Source organism: Vanessa atalanta, chromosome 24 (genome assembly GCF_905147765.1).
Source record: "Vanessa atalanta chromosome 24, ilVanAtal1.2, whole genome shotgun sequence".
Lineage (NCBI taxonomy): Eukaryota > Metazoa > Arthropoda > Insecta > Lepidoptera > Nymphalidae > Vanessa > Vanessa atalanta.
In genome coordinates this window covers 6,146,325-6,164,352 of record NC_061894.1, presented here as the reverse complement: position 1 = coordinate 6,164,352, position 18,028 = coordinate 6,146,325, and the positions used below count along the sequence as shown (strand labels likewise).

The following is an 18,028-nucleotide window of genomic DNA, read 5'->3' as shown; positions in this document are numbered from 1 at the left end:
AAGATTCCGATGACCTTGTTTCAAAGCTTCGGAAATTCTGTGTTTTCAAAGGCATCACCAAAAAAATATCAACCACCAATAAGTTATATAAATAATGTATGAAATAGCTTCAAGTCGCCATTTTCCATTTTCCCTCAACATTAGTACCTACTCAATGTATCCAAATAAAAGCTAAATTGCATTATTCACTCGCGGTTTCCTTACAGGCAAATCTTAAGTTGAGACCTCATTTCTATATTCGAAAAGAAGAACCTCCGACCTGAGAACCGACCAAAGAAATTATGAAACGATCTCTAAACTACACTCTCGTGCCTTGAAAAGCAATTAAAGCCATTTTCTTGTGCCTAAACTCTTTCTAGCCTTGTTGGAGTTCCCGTCCCATCTGATTGAGAGTGAGGGAACAGAGAGTGCACATTTGCGCAGACACTTGTGCACTATAAACCACAGTTGGCGGTAGTCGGAGGTAGCCTCCATGGAATTAATTTTATAGTCCAAATCTTTCATTAAAAAAAAACATAATTTGACAATAAATACAATTTATTTCAGTACCTATACAATTATAACATACTTTTATCAAGTACGATAAAACATGTGATTGATTCTTGCTTTAGAGAGATGTCTTATTGTCTGGTCAATGAAGTCACGTAGGGCGGGTATACTGGCATAAACTCCTGGCAACTCTTCCCCACATCCGATTCCAGATGATACGACACCAACAATCATATCACCGTATATCAGAGGTCCACCGCTGTCGCCCTAGAGATTTGAGAACCCAATTAACGAATCAAAGTTTATTTTCTTATTATTCTCGCCTGAGGAGAAGAATTTTGATACTTGTACATTTTAAACGTCGGTGGTGTATATACCCACTACGTAGTGTATATTATCCACTTTTGTCGACGAAACTATCGGAACTTTGGAAGTAAAATTAAAGTCGTTTTTTTTATGCTATCGGTAGACGGATGATCATATGGGACACCTGATGTTAAGACTTATAATATATGTATAACTAATTATTTTAAAATAATAAGAGCCGAGATGGCCGATAATTGCGGGTTCAAATCCCGGCAAACAAAACAATTTCATACAAAGAAATTTCCATGTGCTTAATATGTGTTTATAATTCGTTTCGTGGTCGGCGGTGATAGAAAACATCCTGAGGATACCTGCATGTGTTTCAATGACATTCGACTACATGTGTATCGCCCTAGCATTAGAGCAGCGTAGTCGATCTAGCTCCAAACCTTCTCCTCAAGGGGGGAGGAGGCCTTAACCCAGCAGTAGAGCATTTACAGATTAATTTTAATACGTACACTACAAGCGTCCTGCCCCCTCACGCCACCAGCACAAATCATGCGATTTGTAATAAATCGTATCATAGATTTACAGTCGTTGTAACTGACGTAAGGCACGTCCACTCTTAATAAATCATGCGATTCGGACTGATCCTAAAACAGAAAGATAATTATATACAGAAAGATAATTATATACCAAAGGATGCTATGAAAGTCCAGTAACAGAAAATAAAACCGTCGTATTTCCAAAAAAAAAACTCAAGAGTAGCTAATTGGCGTTTAAAATTTGTGTTATTTTGTAATTTACACTTTTACAATTTCTAAAAAATTTAATGTATCCGTAATCAGAAAAATATTATTCATATGTACGTATTCATATGCAGATACGAAATTAAATATTTATTATATCCCTGATGTATACATAATTTAAAGTGTAATGTGTTAAATGAAATACATCGACACAGAAAATTATTTGACCAAGCTGGCTTTAAAAATTCATTTTCAATGACACCATTGGTAATTTCTTTATTGGTAATTTTTCAAAAGGTCACCAATATAATTTTCCATTTTGTTGAATTAGAATTTATGGTGTCAAACTCAGCACAGATACGTAGCAGTCGTATAAGTACGATCGTAGATTTACAGAATCAAACTAAGTACGTGTACACATAGGAATGAGGAAGGCTCATTATTTCCCTCGTATTCCGATGTTTACCGAAAAAGTCGGTTTCAAGATATAAGGACATTTGCTTCCCATTATTTGAGGACAACTTACGAGGTAATTATAGAAACCTTCGTCACCGACAAGTGACAACCCAAAAGTTGCCAATCTTGGACACTCAGCTTTACAAACACTTCGACATTGTTACGGACTTGTATTTGATTTACGTAAACATTTCGCAATCGTAGTCAAAGGTGAATATGTATTATATTATCCAAATTTAGCGTAAGGCTCAACCAAATGGAGGGTTAAATATCACGTAGGAGCGGTTTAATATATGCAAACAATCAAATCCATAGTATGTGAGTACCCATTAAATTCGTAAACAAACTATAAGATATTATGATCTACATGAACTAAATAATGGAGACTCAGCGGACGGACATTACTGACGTTCAGTACGTGAAGCGATTGACGTCATAGAAAATATAATTCATGACCATAAGTAAAATATTTGATGTAAGTGTCTCGAACATTGTTCCTTCAGTTCCGTTCCCGGTTGAGTTAGTACAGTAAATTCCAGTCCTCCCTTACGTTTTTGCATTGGTTACATTTTTAAGAGATCAGAAGTCATATTGAAATGGAGCCGTTATTGAATACATTTATTAACATACCAAGCTTGATACATAACGTAATAAATCGATATTTTCCCTGCACCTCAAGAGGAAAGGCAGGTGATAGGTACCCTATGTCCTTTACTGTAATCCTCACAACGTATATGTAAAATTTCATGATGGTTAATAGAGAAGAAATCTTAAAAGCGTAACAAACAGCCTCGCTTTTGCATTAATAATATAAGTGAGCTCTTTTTTGGTGGTTTTTATTTGTGCCGGGACAGCACCCAGTACAGCACAGTTGGAGACACGATGGCTATTGAACGGTACAACATAACAGAACATAATAGTAGTAGATTATTTATAAACCCGTAACCTAAAAATATACAACACTTTTTTTTGTTTTGGCTTTTTCCAAGAGGGCACAGATTATTTCGCCAATGAAACGTGCGATGGACTATACAAAACTTACCTCAGTCGCACCGAATCCCATAGTTGTCATCATGACACCAGATTTAAATTTTATGTAATTTGGCGCCATTTTTATTGGTCGTACGCGCTTGTTGAATGTCAATTCTGTCTTCAATTTTATGACGGCTATATCATTGTTGTTAATTGTCTCATCAAAATCGGGATGGATTACTATTTTGTCGATGTCATATCGATACCCGCCGTCAATTGTATCGGTGCCAACTTTGACGTAATATTTTGAATAAGGACTGAAAATTTAAAAAACGAACTGTCATGATGCGTTTGATTCAAGAAAGAAATCAGGTGCAGGACGGGTTCAGCTTTACGCAAAGTACGTTATTGAGTGTATAATATAATTGTAGCTTATTAGTATAGTATAGTACTAACTTATAGGTTTTTTTATGGTTAGTGGTCATCACCGCCATTCATTCACCATTCCATTAACCATTCCTCATATCGCTAATGCGCCAGCAACCTTAGGAACTAAGAACTAATGACACTCATCCTTTAACCCGGAACACAAAAATACTGATATATAAATAATCAGAATTAAAAACTTGGTGGTAAGGCTTAGTGCAAGCCCGCCTGGGTAGGTCAAACCTACTCAAAAAATAATCTACCGCCAAGGAGCAATACTTTGTGTTGTTTTTTTGGTTTGAAGGAACATAATATCTAAAATCCCAAGATTGGTGGTACATTGGTGAAGTAAGGAATGTCATCTGTTGGCCCATTTGCCTAAAAAAACGGTCATTTCCCCCGCATAAAGATGTATGAGGGTGCTGAGAACGCCTCGTACTTCCACAAAAATCAGCGATACCCAACTCTTCAGGGTTGCATCATGGGATCGTAATTTGGTGATCTGCATACGAAGCTATAAAAAAAACCTTACTTGTAACAATGAGCAGCTGTCAGTAGAAACCTCCTGCGAACGATGGTGGCGCCACAGAAAAAGCCTATTTTAACGTCGAATAACAACGCCATATATGGAGCTTTATATATGATGGTCTTCGTTCCGCCGTGCACAAGCGGTTGGACGAAACGGTTCTCTGTTTGCGTCTTCACACTACCATCTTAAGAGATATATAAAAATATAGAAACGCTGGCAACCACATGTCATAAAACACATTTTAGAAACTTCACTTATAGCAGGGCCGGATCTAATATATGGCTTTTTGGGCTTCAGCCCCGGGCCCCGTGGATTCAAGACGGCCCCAGCTAAGTCAAGTCAAAGTCAAAAATAGACGATAATGCGAATGAATCCATAACTTTATTAAATTAAACACATCGTATGGTTTGCGACCCTGCGAGTCCTGCAATTAATCAAACCCATTCAATTAATTCAAGTTTACGTTCAGACATGTCCTAGGTGGGCCCCTAAGTAGTGTTAGCCCAGGCCCCCCTAAACTTACGATCCGGCCCAGACTTATAGAAACTAATAACCAAAAAACTTAGTATCTCAAATTTTATCATCACCAGCATTAAATATGCGTATTATAATCATTACCGACTTTACCATAGGGCAATTGGGGCAAGTGCCCAGGGCCCCCATCCTGAGAGGGCCCCGAAGAACCAACAATTTCCTTCACACGTTTTTGCTCACGTTGACTGCTATGTATATTTTCGAAAGTGATATTATGATATATTTGTAAGAAATAGCTAACATATTTATCAAAAAAGGCTATTGACGACTGTCGCTATTAAAAGTCGAAAGACGTACTCTTCATGATAGAAATAGATATACTATAAAATAGCCATAAGATTGTACAACTAATTAGATATATATAGGCTATAAGCAAATTATTTGTACATGGTAGTAAATATCTACCAAAAGGGCCCAAAATTCATGAGTGCCCAAGGGCACCAACATAGCTTGAGACGGCTCTGATTATAATAACTATTGAGTTATTGAGTCTTATTTTATTGTTTACTAGATGAAAAACCGGCTCGGGTAAAATAAAAAAACAAAAACGATTACGGTTTACTATTTACTTTTCATGTGACATATTACTTTTTCATAAGCATTGATTTATAATTCATTGTTGATAAGTTTTCATCTGTAATTCTACGACACATCCTTATATATTAAAAAATATTATTAAAATTCAATTGAATGATTATAAAAGACAACATAAAAAGTACTTACCTCTACTTTCTATGGGAGATATTAACAAAACTATAACAATAACGTAAATTAAATTAAAATAACTCATGTTGTTCTAATTATTAAAATAATAATTACTTTTGTTTGCAAGTAAATAATTTATATATATTATGAGTATTTACGAAGGCAAAGCGTTACAAATGAATAAAACTCTAGTTTAATTTATTATAACCGTTTAACTATTAGTTACGAGTCATATTTCAACATCAAATTTGTTTCCAAGGTGAACTAAATAATAGCTTTGTTTGTTCAGGTAAGACGACGATGATGTCGTTCTGTCGATTTCGGTAACGGTGGCCTATGTCATGATTGACCAACCAGGACCAACCAGGACCACGCAGAACACATTATAGTGTACAAGTGTGTGAGCAAAACAGGTGCACTCTATTCCGTCTGACCGGAAAGAGTTCAGGCGCAGGACTTGGGCTTTAAGTGTTTTCCGAGGTATACACGGGAGTATACACACTTACTTCCAGGACAAAGCCAATAACTTTTTAAATTTCTGACCTGGGGTTTGAACCCAGAACATCGAGATCAGTGGCCTTTTATCACGCCACTGGACGAGATATTCGCAGGTCATTTATAACAAACACATATAATACAGAGTACAGTTTAAATTCAGACAGTTGCCTGAGTTCTAGTGTGTTCATAATAGAAGACAGAAAACGTCGTCGGTAAAACTGTTCTGTCATTGTTTATCGACTTAAAAGTTGAAGTCAAATCCTAATTCAATATAGTAGAAGCATTGTATTGACTTATTGACTGTCAAGAATCTGCAGCCTGTTTGAAAGAAGAGAAGAAGACTCAATAAGAACCGGTAATGGAAAAATAAATTAAAATGAGACTATTAATGTTTGCAGCGGAGAGCAACCAGCATTTCCTTAAAAATAGGTTATTAAAATTGTATTTCCTTAGTTTTAGAAAATTAACGATATATTTAAATAAACATTTGTAAGTACTTACTAAATGTGTTGTTCCACACCTTAGCACGGATGATATCTTATTTGAAAAAAAAAAGCTTGAGGTAAAACTCTTTTATTTCGAATAAATTAAATTAAACGTAGTTTTAAATATATTTTTAAAACCAGTACCGGCGTTAGGGGGTTAGGGAATCGGCGTTAGGGCGCGATGGGGCGACGGCCCAGTGCGGCAAATTTTGGGGAGATCTGGAGTCTCCTGCACCCGTCCTCATTACCTTGCGCATATTGTAAGAGTCGGATCCACTGCAATTGCACTCGTTACGTACGAGAAAAAAAAAGTACCTTCGAAGGATTTTCGAAGGTCTTTGACCTTCCCAATCCGGTATAAAAGGACGCTGAATAAATGTCCAGCCCGGGGCGCCTAGATGGTTAAGGCCGGCCCTGACTAAAACTTAGTTTTAAAACGGTTGGAATCGCCCTCTATGACGCAAGTCAACAAACTTGACGTGAATAAAAAAATGTCAAGCGTTACAAAAATGTTACTTTTTACGATTTCGCATTTATGAAATAACTAGACTTGATAGCATTGTCCTCAAAGGTTTTAAATTTATGTTCTACACAAATAAAAATGAATTAATGTTTGACCCGTAGGCCGTTATACCATTAATCCGATTGTGATGAATCTTCGTTGCATTTGCGTAAAAAAACAAGATTTTTTTCTTTGTATCCTTGTTATTGTTACATAATTATCACTTTTGAGTTCTTGATCTTGTTTACTTATCATTCACACTAGATATTGAATATTACTGCAGAGTCCCAAGCCATAGACCTTTTGACATAACCTTCTGGAGTACTGTCAAATATTACATCTAATCAAACGGGTTTTAGACATATATTACTACTTTTTACAAGTATTTAATAACATTAACATCCTTGCCGGTTCGTCTTGATTGAATCAAAATTTGTAGACGGCGGAAGCATTACTTTTTTTATTTAGGTTTATAAGTACGCCGACTGGCATACTGAGCCACCTCAGCGCAAGCATTAGCCCTCTAAGATATATTAATCCTCTAAGCTGAGAACGCATAAAAATTAGTAGCCAACAGTTAGCCACTAAGTACACGCACACGAGTAAAGTAGCGTGACGTTTATTGAATGTTAAGCGTCCCTACCACGTGCACTAAGATAATAAAATTGGCTCGATTTATTCATTCCTTTGCCACACTCTATCTAGATACCTATATAAATAATTTACACTACTACAACTACAATTTACTTACATCGCCAATGCGTCTCCAAACTTGGGAACTAAGATGTTACGTCTCTTGTGCCTGTAGTAACACTGGCTGATTAAATCTTTAGACTAAAGCAAAACAATATTCAGAATTGGAATCCCATCGTTAATGTAGGATCATTGATGAGCTGATGACTTATATTTAAAATATCGGGGGGATAATTTTATTACAATGCCTTTTATATCATATAGACGAGGGCAGTTTATTTATGTTCTCTAACAAAAACTTGAAAAAAAAAAGATTTATCCACAGTGTAATAATTTACAGAGATAACACAATTAAAAAGTAAATAATTTGATTATATCAATTTATTAAGTTACATTAAATTCTTACTATCTAAAACAATTGCACTAATAATTTAAATAAATAATACTTAAAATTCATTTACATAGCTAATATTCGAGTTAAGTACATAACAATAAAATATTATTACAAATCATTAATTGAAATATTGATCAACATATAACAAAAACATATAAAAAAATTAAGACGTAATAATATTAGTTTTTTTTGCGAATTTTCTTTGAGCGAGAAGAGAAAAAATTTAACATATAATTCGATTGCAGTGTTTTAATATTACGTAGGTAACGTTTTATTGACATGTTTCAAACGCAAAAAAACGTAACGTGTACGATTTAATTATTTTATTTTTAATAATATTTCAAAGTCTTATATAAAAAAAAAAAACATCATAAAAAGGGTACGATTCGACTTCGAAGAGATTTTGACAGATAATAAATAACTTTTTTTTTTTAATTCCAATAAATTTAAGCGAAGATACAAAGTAGCACGCCTAATAATAATCAATTACGAATAATTCTTCATTAATAATAATCTATGCCCCTTACATTATTAATATGGTGAGATGATTGAAAGATTAATGGGGCTTTTAATGATACATCCGTTTGAAAACCTTGTACAAATCTTAGAAATGATATATTATATCAAATTACTTTTGACAGAAGAAAATATAATTAAATAAATATAAAATAGGTATTAAAATATAACTTTGGAAGTACATTGATTTAAATTTCGAGATAAAAGTCGTACTAATTTTAGAAAAAACCTTGAATATACAATTAAAAGTAATTTTCAGCCACATAATTACATATTTTAACTTTTTATATAATAAATATGAAAATTGTACAATATGAAATTCTTTGATTCTTGATTGATTGTTTGTATTGTATGATTATTTTTATAATTTTACAAACAAACATTACAATATATAATTATAATATTTGATTTTTACTAGTTATTATCCCGCCTTTTAGACGACAAGTAAAAAACAAATTTCCCAATAGATTAATTTTCATATTTAGTCAGACTTTTTGACATCAATCAAATTATATGTTACATATATATAATTATAAAAGTAGCATTTTTTCGTTAATATGTAATCTCCAGAACGTATGCTACATAGTTATAACGTAGAAAATATATTTATATCATAACATTTTCTTTATATAATTTGTTAAAATATATTATACCCGTACAAAGCCGGGGCGGGTCGCAAGTTTGAAATAAAATTACATCATTTTAAATTAAATATTATATAAATAAGTAGCGTGCATTTGATTGGTATTACAAAAGTTATTTCGTATTTTTAACGATAAATTGCAAATAATAAGAAAATAATACTGAATAAAAAAAATCCCTCATACCATACATAAGCAAACTACATCTACAATTGTCTATGGTTTCATCAAATTCACTGTCCTTATACCATTAAAAAAGTACTTTGTATACAATAAGTTATTTATAAATTAAGTACATAAATATTTAAGTATTTAAGAGTGAGACTAATAAAATAAAATGTCATTGCTGTACCATAGATAATACAATGATTATACATGAGATTCTTTAATACAATGTTTATTTTAAAGCATATATGAATACAGAACCTCTAATAAGTCTTAATAAATTAAAATCTATAACCAAATATGGTTGATTATGAGGTGTTTAAAAAGAACTAATAATTAATGTCTTCAGAATTGACTAATATTTCTATCTTCAACTTTAATATATTTTGGCGCGAAACACATATGTCAATTATATTAACCTTCTATTTTTGTTTTGTTTTTTTTTCGGAGACAATGGAAATAGAACATAAGTCCAATATGATAATTAACAAAAATCATATCTTATCGCGGCTGCCAGAAAACCACTCTTTTAAGAGTTAAATTCTATATTAAAAGATAATTCATCATGAAGATTTTTAAAGGTGCTTATAAAAAAAATAATCTTTAAACCTGTGTTGTGCAGACTATTGATCGGTAAAAACTACTGAGACAGAATTGGCAGATAACATGTGGTCGTATGAAAGGCTTAAAGCTAGTCATTTTTTTTTAAAGCAATGCAATGGTATGACTTGGAACGAATATCCTTAGGTTCCTTCCGCAGCTGTACACAAAGGGTGATTTCGTTCAAACATTGTAAATGTTTCCAGTGCAAATACTAAACGACATACAAAGAATTCCGCAATTTGTCTTATTGATGTAATAATTATTATTTTTTTAATTTCCATTTCATCAACATCACCGTTTTTTTGGGATAAAATGAAATATTTAATAGTTTTTTTTTGGGATATCCAAAAATATTGGTTGAAATATTTCAAAATGCACCCTTTGCATATATAATGACAACGTTTCCAATGTTGCCAGCGATCAGAACCTCAAGGCTGATAACAGAAGGGGCATAGATTAAAAACGTAATGTTACATTGCATCGCTGCGATTATTTTTCTGAGTTAACTTACTAAGAGTTGAAAGTTGAGGAAAGGCTGTTTTATTCTGTACAGGGTTCAACTTCGTGGTCATAAATATAAAAGGCTCATATAGGGACGGACGGTCCATGGCGGATACCTCGAAATGCCGAATTTTCTCTCTGGCACACCAGTTAGCCGCTTTCGAGCAGGTATTCTCGAGGCTATTGATGTCATCAGGACCTGTTCTGTTGCCGATGACTAGCATCACTACCTGTCAAAAAAAAATAATGACATTGTTTTGTATACAGTACTCTTAACAAACTGCTACAGGGAAGGGTTAACAAAACGAGGAATTCTTACTTATAAAAGAAATAAGTCGATACTAATAAAAAGTATCATAATGATGATGTCATCCTGACCTATTTCGGCTGGTCGGCTAATCTCAAGGGAGACCAGACCACAAATTTACGCGTACTGGCTCGTGATGTCATCGCCTAACTGTGACATCGATACCATCACACATCACATCACAAAAATGGAACTCTCTACCAGCACACTTGTTCCGCTCATCTTATACCCGAGATCTCTTCAAACGAGGCGTCAAGAGGCATCTTGCTGGTATGGCGAGGGCGACTAGTGCAGCTCATTCTCGCTGACTGTATTGGCCGTCTTCGCGTTTTGACTCCACTACCACCTACAACCAGGTGGAGTGGAGTCATATGTGTGAACTCGGATTGTATATAAAAAAAACCTCAGACTATTCTGAGAATTATTTGATAGAAAAATCTAATCACTTTTAGCGGCCCGAACTGGGATACCCATAATCTCGGGACCTGAGGCCTCATTTATATATATATAGCTATGTCCAACAGCGCAGTCAGACAATTGATGTAGATATAAAAAGAACTGAATACTAACCTCCTTTTTATCCTTATTTCTATCAATATCCTTTTTCAAATACATCAATACATCAAGCGATTCCGGCTGGGTAGTGTCATATACCATGACAAAACCCTCTGCAAATCCAAGGTAGTGACGCTGCAAAACTTGATTGGCTGTTAACTGCATCGTCGGTGATTGTGGTGGACCTGTTCAAATAAGTCAAGAACCTTAATTTATACATAATCGTATGATATTCTTCTTCAAGCTGTACTCAGATAGCTTCATGCCAATAAATATAAGACATTGTTTATTGCAAATTTTATTGTTATATTTAGAAACTAGTTGTTTATTAGTTCGCATTCAAGGGGATTTTTCGTCAGGTATTAAGCACAAAAATGTCCTTTCTTGGAGTTCTAGCTTGCTTCAAAAAAAATCTCTTTAGGTTTGGTTCAGTAGTTTAACTGTCAAAGATGTACAGATAGACAGACAGACAGAGGCTTACATATTTATAATTTTAGTATAGATAAATGTTTCTGTGATTGTTACATAATAATACCATTATTTCGAAGAACTGTTCCTGTACTATGTATTTTCTTGTTTTATTTATATGACAATTTCAATACCATTAAATTTTTTAAAAAATAAATATGTTACATAGAAATTTTATAAATTTTAAATGTAATTAAATAAACATTACAGTTAATGAACAATTTAATTTCAAAAGCATATCACTTGTTTAAGCCATTTTCTTATGAATATATAAAATGATATTTTTTTCTATCACTTAAAATCTTCTGCACTGGTATAAAGACTGACCAAAAGACACAGAACTCATTTAGGTGGTTGTATGATTTAAATTTTTCGAATTTGGTTGATCATATCCCTATTTAATCCCCAGTTAAACATGTGAGTAACAGCTAGTTGAATATATGTACAAGTATGTTAAAAAATAATCTATACCGTCAAGAACATTGTAAATCAACACAGATTATTTATAACCAAACTTAAATGTATATAATACAATATTAGAGGAATTAAGCTATTGCTATGCAAAAGATACAGAACTGAAATTAATTTAATACAAATAGGTAATGTCTATTATATTCAATGATCGAATAATCGGATGCATATTTACCTAAAGTTATTTTTTCGCTAAGAAATTATGGAAGCGGCTTCTTAAAACATATTTTCATACATAGTCGGAATTTCAACACATAGTGAGAAAGCACTAAACGATCATTCTGAAATAGCTTGAATTTTTACGATCGATACAAAAGTGCATTCCATATTAGCAAACACCTGAACACAAGTATCTGTATTCACCCGACTTAATTCTATAACCAAAATCCACCCGGGATTTTTTCGATACAAAAGTGCATTCCATAACAGCCAACACCTCAACTTTAGGTAAATATGCATCCGATTATTCGATCACTGATTATATTATAGTACAAATATTAGGACTTTTTCTTTTAACAAGCTTACAATACACAGCGGGAATAAAAAATATATATATTTCCAAATAAAACTGAACTTTAACATGGAAAAGCTGTAATTATATGTTTTGATTGTTTTTACTTTTTAAAATGTTTATTTTTTTATTATATTGCTGATATGTCTAGTAAATATGGAAATGTTTATTTTTTTTCACTATATATCAATGTCCTTAATGTAAGTGCATTTCAATAAAGCAGAGCTAAATAATAAGTGGCAAGGGTGGTGCATAAAAGTATTTTATCAAATCTTAATTGAAAAGCTTTTAATAAAACTTCAAGCAGTATAGGCTGTAATAAAAAAAAAAAACTAATTTCAACTAAACCTTTCAACTCGCCTGTAAGAGGAGGCTCCAGGCCCGCGGTATCATAGAAACATACGCGTTCCTTAGTCCCACGGTCAGTTTCTATATTAGCAACGTATATGTCTTCAATTGTCGGGTAGAAAGATGATTTTAAATTAACATTTCCGTATATAAGCTGCTCTAAAACTGCAGTTTTACCAACGCCTTTCATTCCACATACGACTACTTTGCTTGTTTTTCCCATATTTATTATTATAATAGTAGTCGCTTTGCTAAAAATTTTGCTACTTTCACATCTGTGACATGATTTAAATAAATAACTTTTAAAATGTATTGTTTTAGTTATTTGCTCTTTAGGCCGTACGAATTAATAGTTGTTTTTAAAGGCATAATGTTTAAAGTTATTTGATCATTTTTTATACACTTAAAAATTTTGAATCGTAGATATATTTACTGACAAATCGAAAAGTCAATATCGTTTGACGTTTAAGCTTCCTCGTAAAATTAATGTCAACGATTTAATAATTAATTGCGTAAAATGACACTATTTCCAGTAAAATTTTTCTACATTCTGTTAATAATTGAGATAATATGATCAATTTAATTTATCTAAAAATCATCAAGATTAGAATTACCTTTATTCTTGTGATGTATATACAATATACAATTTACATAATTATTATATTTAAAAAAGGTACTATTTTGGTAAAGGTACTAAGTTGTCGTCAATACACCTTAAATTACTTTCCTTGTCTTTTCATTCTCTTCTATCCATTATAGTATTATTTTTGTATTAGACATTACGGTTATTGATGGGCAGAATATAATACTTTTGAAAATATTTCAATTCAAAAATAATTCACGGTACAGGAATTGTATAATTATATTGAAATAATTCTGTATTTTTTTTATATTTACATAATTATAACATATTTCCACGTTACCTCGACCAAACACGAATACATTTCAATGTTTACAGACATATCACAATTTGAGTTTTGACAATTGACATACGTCAATATGGCGACCACGGCCTTAGATTCAGAAATTACTCAAAGTGATAAATATTCCATATTATTACCGACTTACAACGAAAGAGAGAACCTACCGATCATAATATGGCTAATAATTAAATACCTCGACAATAGGTAAATGTTATTTAAATAAATGATGATTTTATCTTGCATTATATTTACAATCTTTCATATCTTTAGCGGCTACGATTACGAAGTTATTATCATCGACGATGGCAGCCCAGATGGTACACTGGAAGTGGCGAAACAGCTGCAGAAGCTATATGGATCAAATAAAATATTATTACGTCCGAGGGAAAAAAAGTTAGGACTTGGAACTGCCTATATTCATGGAATGCAACATGCAACAGGCAATTTTATTATCATCATGGATTCAGATTTAAGTCACCATGTAATAACTTTTTACAGTATAATCTTCTACTATTAAGATAATCCGTCTATTTAGTGATTAAATATTTTATTGTTTGAAATATTAAATATCATTTTTTTTTCAATGTTTACTGATATATATATTTATTTCAGCCTCAATTCATTCCAAAGTTCATAGAACTACAGAAGAAGCATGATTATGACCTTGTATCGGGTACTCGCTACAAGGATGGGGGTGGTGTTTATGGATGGGATTTTAAGAGGAAACTAATTTCAAGGGGTGCCAACTTTATAACACAACTTTTGTTGAGACCTAACGCTTCTGACTTGACCGGTTCTTTTAGGTAAGGATATATCATAATTGCACATCTTGAACTCAAATTGGCAAAGTATTCTTTTATTAAGACAAATTCTTATATGGTCAAAGAAATACATAATTAGGATGACCAAGTATCATGCATTGTAAAAAAAAAATCTCATTGGTAGGCAGACTGGCAAGTGGGCCACCTAATGGTAAGTGGTCGTCACTGCCCAAAGACATTAGTACTGTAAGAGATATAAATTATTCCTTGTAACTTCAATGCTTCTCACTCAGTCTTCGAACTGGAACACAATAGCACTAAGTATTGTTGTTTGGCAGAATATATGATGAGAGTACCAATTATATTCTCTATGGATGTGTTATTTAAACTGAGAAAGTATTCATAAATATAATAGCAATAATTATGAACAATTGAATGACTCAGATTAGTGTAACAAATAATTTTAAACATACCAACATTCATTTTAATTTATAAAGCAGATAATTTTATGTTCTCCAATATAAATAAAATAAACAAATTCTAATGAACCAAAATACAAGATTCAACTAGTAAGAGGTTGTACGCTTAATATTTTGTTATTTAGTTAATGTATTAATTGCAGGCTTTATAAAAAGGATATACTACAGAAATTGATAGACAGCTGTGTGTCCAAGGGTTATGTGTTCCAAATGGAGATGATCATTCGGTAACTATTTGATATTTAATATTAATAATGTATATACAAATTATTAAGTTCTACTTTAACCCCCTTTATATAGTCTTACATATATATATAGCTACATGTGTTCCACTCAAAATACCATTAGTCTTTTAGTATTAGTAATATTTAGTTGTTTCCCAGTTTAACAAAAGATTTTTTTGTTATCAGTTCGAGATATATGTAATATGTATATAATATTGTAATTGAATTATATTTGAGTAATGATCCATTTAGTCTTCAAAGCACATGTGCTTAATTTTATTGTTTTATCTTGAGGTGATATCACACTCATTCACTTTAAACAACATTCATTTCTATGGTGAAGGCCAATATCCTACATTTTTAGTTTAGTTTACTAATGAGTTTAATGAACTCTTGTATCATTTGTTTATTATTATTTTTTATGTTGAGATGTGTTACTTATTTTAAAAGAGCAATGGAACCTAACAGACTATCTTCTTCCACTTTATAAATATAGATTATACCTAGTAGAGTTGGCATTGAACCCAGTTGCTTAGAATCGTTTTTCACTAAGTATCTGAGGGAATACTTCTAAGACTGTGTGGTGTAACTTTTCTGAACTGTTTCAAGGTCTTTTCCTGTTTCATACTTTGATTATAAATATATAATCAATTGTAAATCAAGGTTATTGGACTTAGATGTCTGTCTTACTGTCTTGAAATGTTTGCATTTTTCACTGAGAGCTTACATCTGAAATATACTGCACTCTATCATGTCTATTTGTCATTCAAGTATATATTTTACATGTCTTGTTTATTTCGATTAGACATCATTAAAAAATATCATTAGTTAAGTAAAGCTTGGTTAGCATTTTCTTCATGGGGTGTATTATAAATGTAATATTACTTGTTTACTTAAAGATTTCATGTTAAAATTTGTTTCTATTATGGGTATATTAGTTTTAGAATCTTGTAATACTAAATTTTGTTTTTTGTTTTCCAGAGCGAGGCAATTAGACTACACCATAGGAGAAGTGCCAATTACATTCGTCGATCGTGTGTATGGGGAGTCCAAACTTGGTGGATCAGAAATTTTGCAATTTGCTAAAGCATTATTGTATTTATTTGCTACCACATAAAGTACAGTTTTATTTGAAGTTTGAGACAAATTCTATTATACACAATCTCTTAACCAAATTTGACAGAACTAAAAATACTTCTATCCCTTTCTAATATAGTGCTAAAACAAGAGAGATTGTGTTTAATGGGATAACCACCGGTATTTGTTTTATTGCAATCATAATACAAAATATTTAAATACTTTAAAGTGTTTCTAGATGTTGCCCTGTAAGGGACTTTGTGCAATAGACGAACTGTAGCCATAGCAACCAGAACATGACATGAAGTCCTGCTGTCTTTACGCTGTGCATACATTGGCATATCGATAGCTGACTGCCTGTAAACATTCTCATCTAGTGCATGAAGTCTCCATATAAAGAGCTGACTAAAAAGTAAGAAAAAATATAACTGTTATAATGGAACCCACTTTTGGTTCAAAATGTAAATTTGAATAGCTAAGTACAAATTCCTTCCTTTTCCTTATAATTAGTAGATATTTAAAAATGTATCGATATTTAAGCAAACTTATGTTTTTTTTTTACGTTGAGACTAATAAATGTTGTAACCCATTCTCTGTTTTTATCTACCAGTCTACATACATACGTACAGTACATTATTGCTAAAATTCTGTAATATTATTTTTAGAAACTAATCCTTAATAATAACTTGTGTTTGATTTATGACTGAAATACAATACTTGATAAATATTTAAAAATATGAAACAAAATTATCTTGTTGAGAAAACATTTAAATTCAAAATAGAAATAGATTAATTAGATTTTAAAATGTCACATTTTATGCAGACTAACCTGAAACAAGCGATCCAAGCAAATTATCTTTGTTTTCTATTTCCATCTTAAGAAAATTTGGTACTTTTAAAGTCAGCAATAAGTATATTATCCAATACAATAAATTACAACAATTTGTTACTTCGTTTTTTTTATGTAATAGGTAGGCGTATCAGCAAATGGAGCACCTGTGACCTGATGTTAAGCGGTCACCACCGCCCGTCGAAATTGGCGCAGTTAGAATAATAACCATCCCTTACATCGCCGATGTGCCACAAACCTTGGGAACTAAGATGATATGTCCCTTGTGCCTGTAGTTACACTGGCTTACTCGCTCTTCAAACCGCGACACAACAATACCAAATATTGCTGCTTGGCGTCAGAATGATGAGTGGGTGGTACCACCCAGACGGGTTTGCACAAAGCCCTACCACTAAGCAAATAGTGTAGAGTACAATTTGATTTTGTATAATTCGCCAATGAGCCATATAAAATAAATTAGCACGACTGACAGCCTTAAAAGATCCCTAGGTCGCTAACTGAATATCGCTTCTTAGTTGGATACAACTACAATGTATGCAGTAAATAATATAAGCCAAAGTTTTCCGGATCTCCGTTAAAAAATTGGTGTTCTTCAAGGTTCATATTTAAGGCCATTTTTTGTTTTTGGTGTTTATAAAAGATCATTCTTTCTATGTTGAAGATATTCGTGATATTTTTCACTGCCGATACTTCCGTTCTTTACAGTTGATACAAAACAAACTAATTAAGTATATAGGCAATGTATTATTGAGTAATAATTAGTTCAATATAAATCATTTAGTTTTAAATGTAAGTAAAAAAAATTAAAGTTACCAAATAAAAAAAAACTTGAATAGTGTATTAAATAAGTAAATCTAATTGATCTCATCTGTAACTCTAACTTTTTCAAA

The 18,028-nt window shown here is 32.3% G+C and overlaps 3 protein-coding genes across 4 annotated transcripts; 1 reads left to right on the top strand and 2 right to left on the bottom strand.

Moving 5' to 3' along the window:
* Window positions 1-525: 525 nt before the first annotated feature.
* Window positions 526-5,270, bottom strand: LOC125073462 (trypsin 5G1-like). The gene is made up of 5 exons (XM_047684301.1): window positions 5,185-5,270; window positions 3,931-4,111; window positions 3,043-3,289; window positions 1,314-1,448; window positions 526-756 (listed from the first exon to the last, which is right to left on the bottom strand). Exons 1-5 carry the CDS (start codon window positions 5,249-5,251, stop codon window positions 574-576), a joined length of 813 nt encoding a protein of 270 aa, XP_047540257.1. The 5' UTR covers window positions 5,252-5,270; the 3' UTR covers window positions 526-573.
* A 3,726-nt stretch (window positions 5,271-8,996) lies between these two features.
* LOC125073322 (NF-kappa-B inhibitor-interacting Ras-like protein) lies at window positions 8,997-13,266 on the bottom strand. 2 transcript variants are annotated; one of them, XM_047684102.1, is made up of 3 exons: window positions 12,825-13,266; window positions 11,042-11,211; window positions 8,997-10,394 (listed from the first exon to the last, which is right to left on the bottom strand). In XM_047684102.1, exons 1-3 carry the CDS (start codon window positions 13,045-13,047, stop codon window positions 10,134-10,136), a joined length of 654 nt encoding a protein of 217 aa, XP_047540058.1. In that variant the 5' UTR covers window positions 13,048-13,266; the 3' UTR covers window positions 8,997-10,133. The 2 variants fall into 2 exon arrangements, with proteins under 2 accessions (XP_047540058.1, XP_047540059.1); XM_047684103.1 differs by having other exon boundaries at window positions 12,837-13,266.
* Window positions 13,267-13,789: 523 nt separating this feature from the next.
* On the top strand, window positions 13,790-16,877 carry LOC125073343 (dolichol-phosphate mannosyltransferase subunit 1). The gene is made up of 5 exons (XM_047684133.1): window positions 13,790-13,951; window positions 14,018-14,228; window positions 14,360-14,550; window positions 15,131-15,214; window positions 16,193-16,877. The coding sequence occupies exons 1-5, from the start codon at window positions 13,824-13,826 to the stop codon at window positions 16,326-16,328; spliced, it is 750 nt and encodes a 249-aa protein (XP_047540089.1). The 5' UTR covers window positions 13,790-13,823; the 3' UTR covers window positions 16,329-16,877.
* The last annotated feature ends 1,151 nt before the right edge of the window (window positions 16,878-18,028 follow it).

Bases quoted from the DNA above. Each gene is read 5' to 3' on its own strand.
- LOC125073343 (XM_047684133.1), top strand. From the start codon at position 13,824: ATGGCGACCACGGCCTTAGATTCAGAAATTACTCAAAGTGATAAATAT. The intron at 13,952-14,017 runs GTAAATGTTATT...TCATATCTTTAG, and splicing joins ATTAAATACCTCGACAATAG to CGGCTACGATTACGAAGTTA. The intron at 14,229-14,359 runs GTAATAACTTTT...TATTTATTTCAG, and splicing joins ATTCAGATTTAAGTCACCAT to CCTCAATTCATTCCAAAGTT.
- LOC125073322 (XM_047684102.1), bottom strand. From the start codon at position 13,047: ATGGGAAAAACAAGCAAAGTAGTCGTATGTGGAATGAAAGGCGTTGGT. The intron at 11,212-12,824 runs GTTTAGTTGAAA...TTATTTGAACAG, and splicing joins TCTTACAGGCGAGTTGAAAG to GTCCACCACAATCACCGACG. The intron at 10,395-11,041 runs GTTAGTATTCAG...TTTTTTTGACAG, and splicing joins GAAATAAGGATAAAAAGGAG to GTAGTGATGCTAGTCATCGG.
- LOC125073462 (XM_047684301.1), bottom strand. From the start codon at position 5,251: ATGAGTTATTTTAATTTAATTTACGTTATTGTTATAGTTTTGTTAATA. The intron at 4,112-5,184 runs GTAAGTACTTTT...ATATCTCTTAAG, and splicing joins ATCTCCCATAGAAAGTAGAG to ATGGTAGTGTGAAGACGCAA. The intron at 1,449-3,042 runs GTAAGTTTTGTA...TTTCTGTTTTAG, and splicing joins TGGGATTCGGTGCGACTGAG to GATCAGTCCGAATCGCATGA.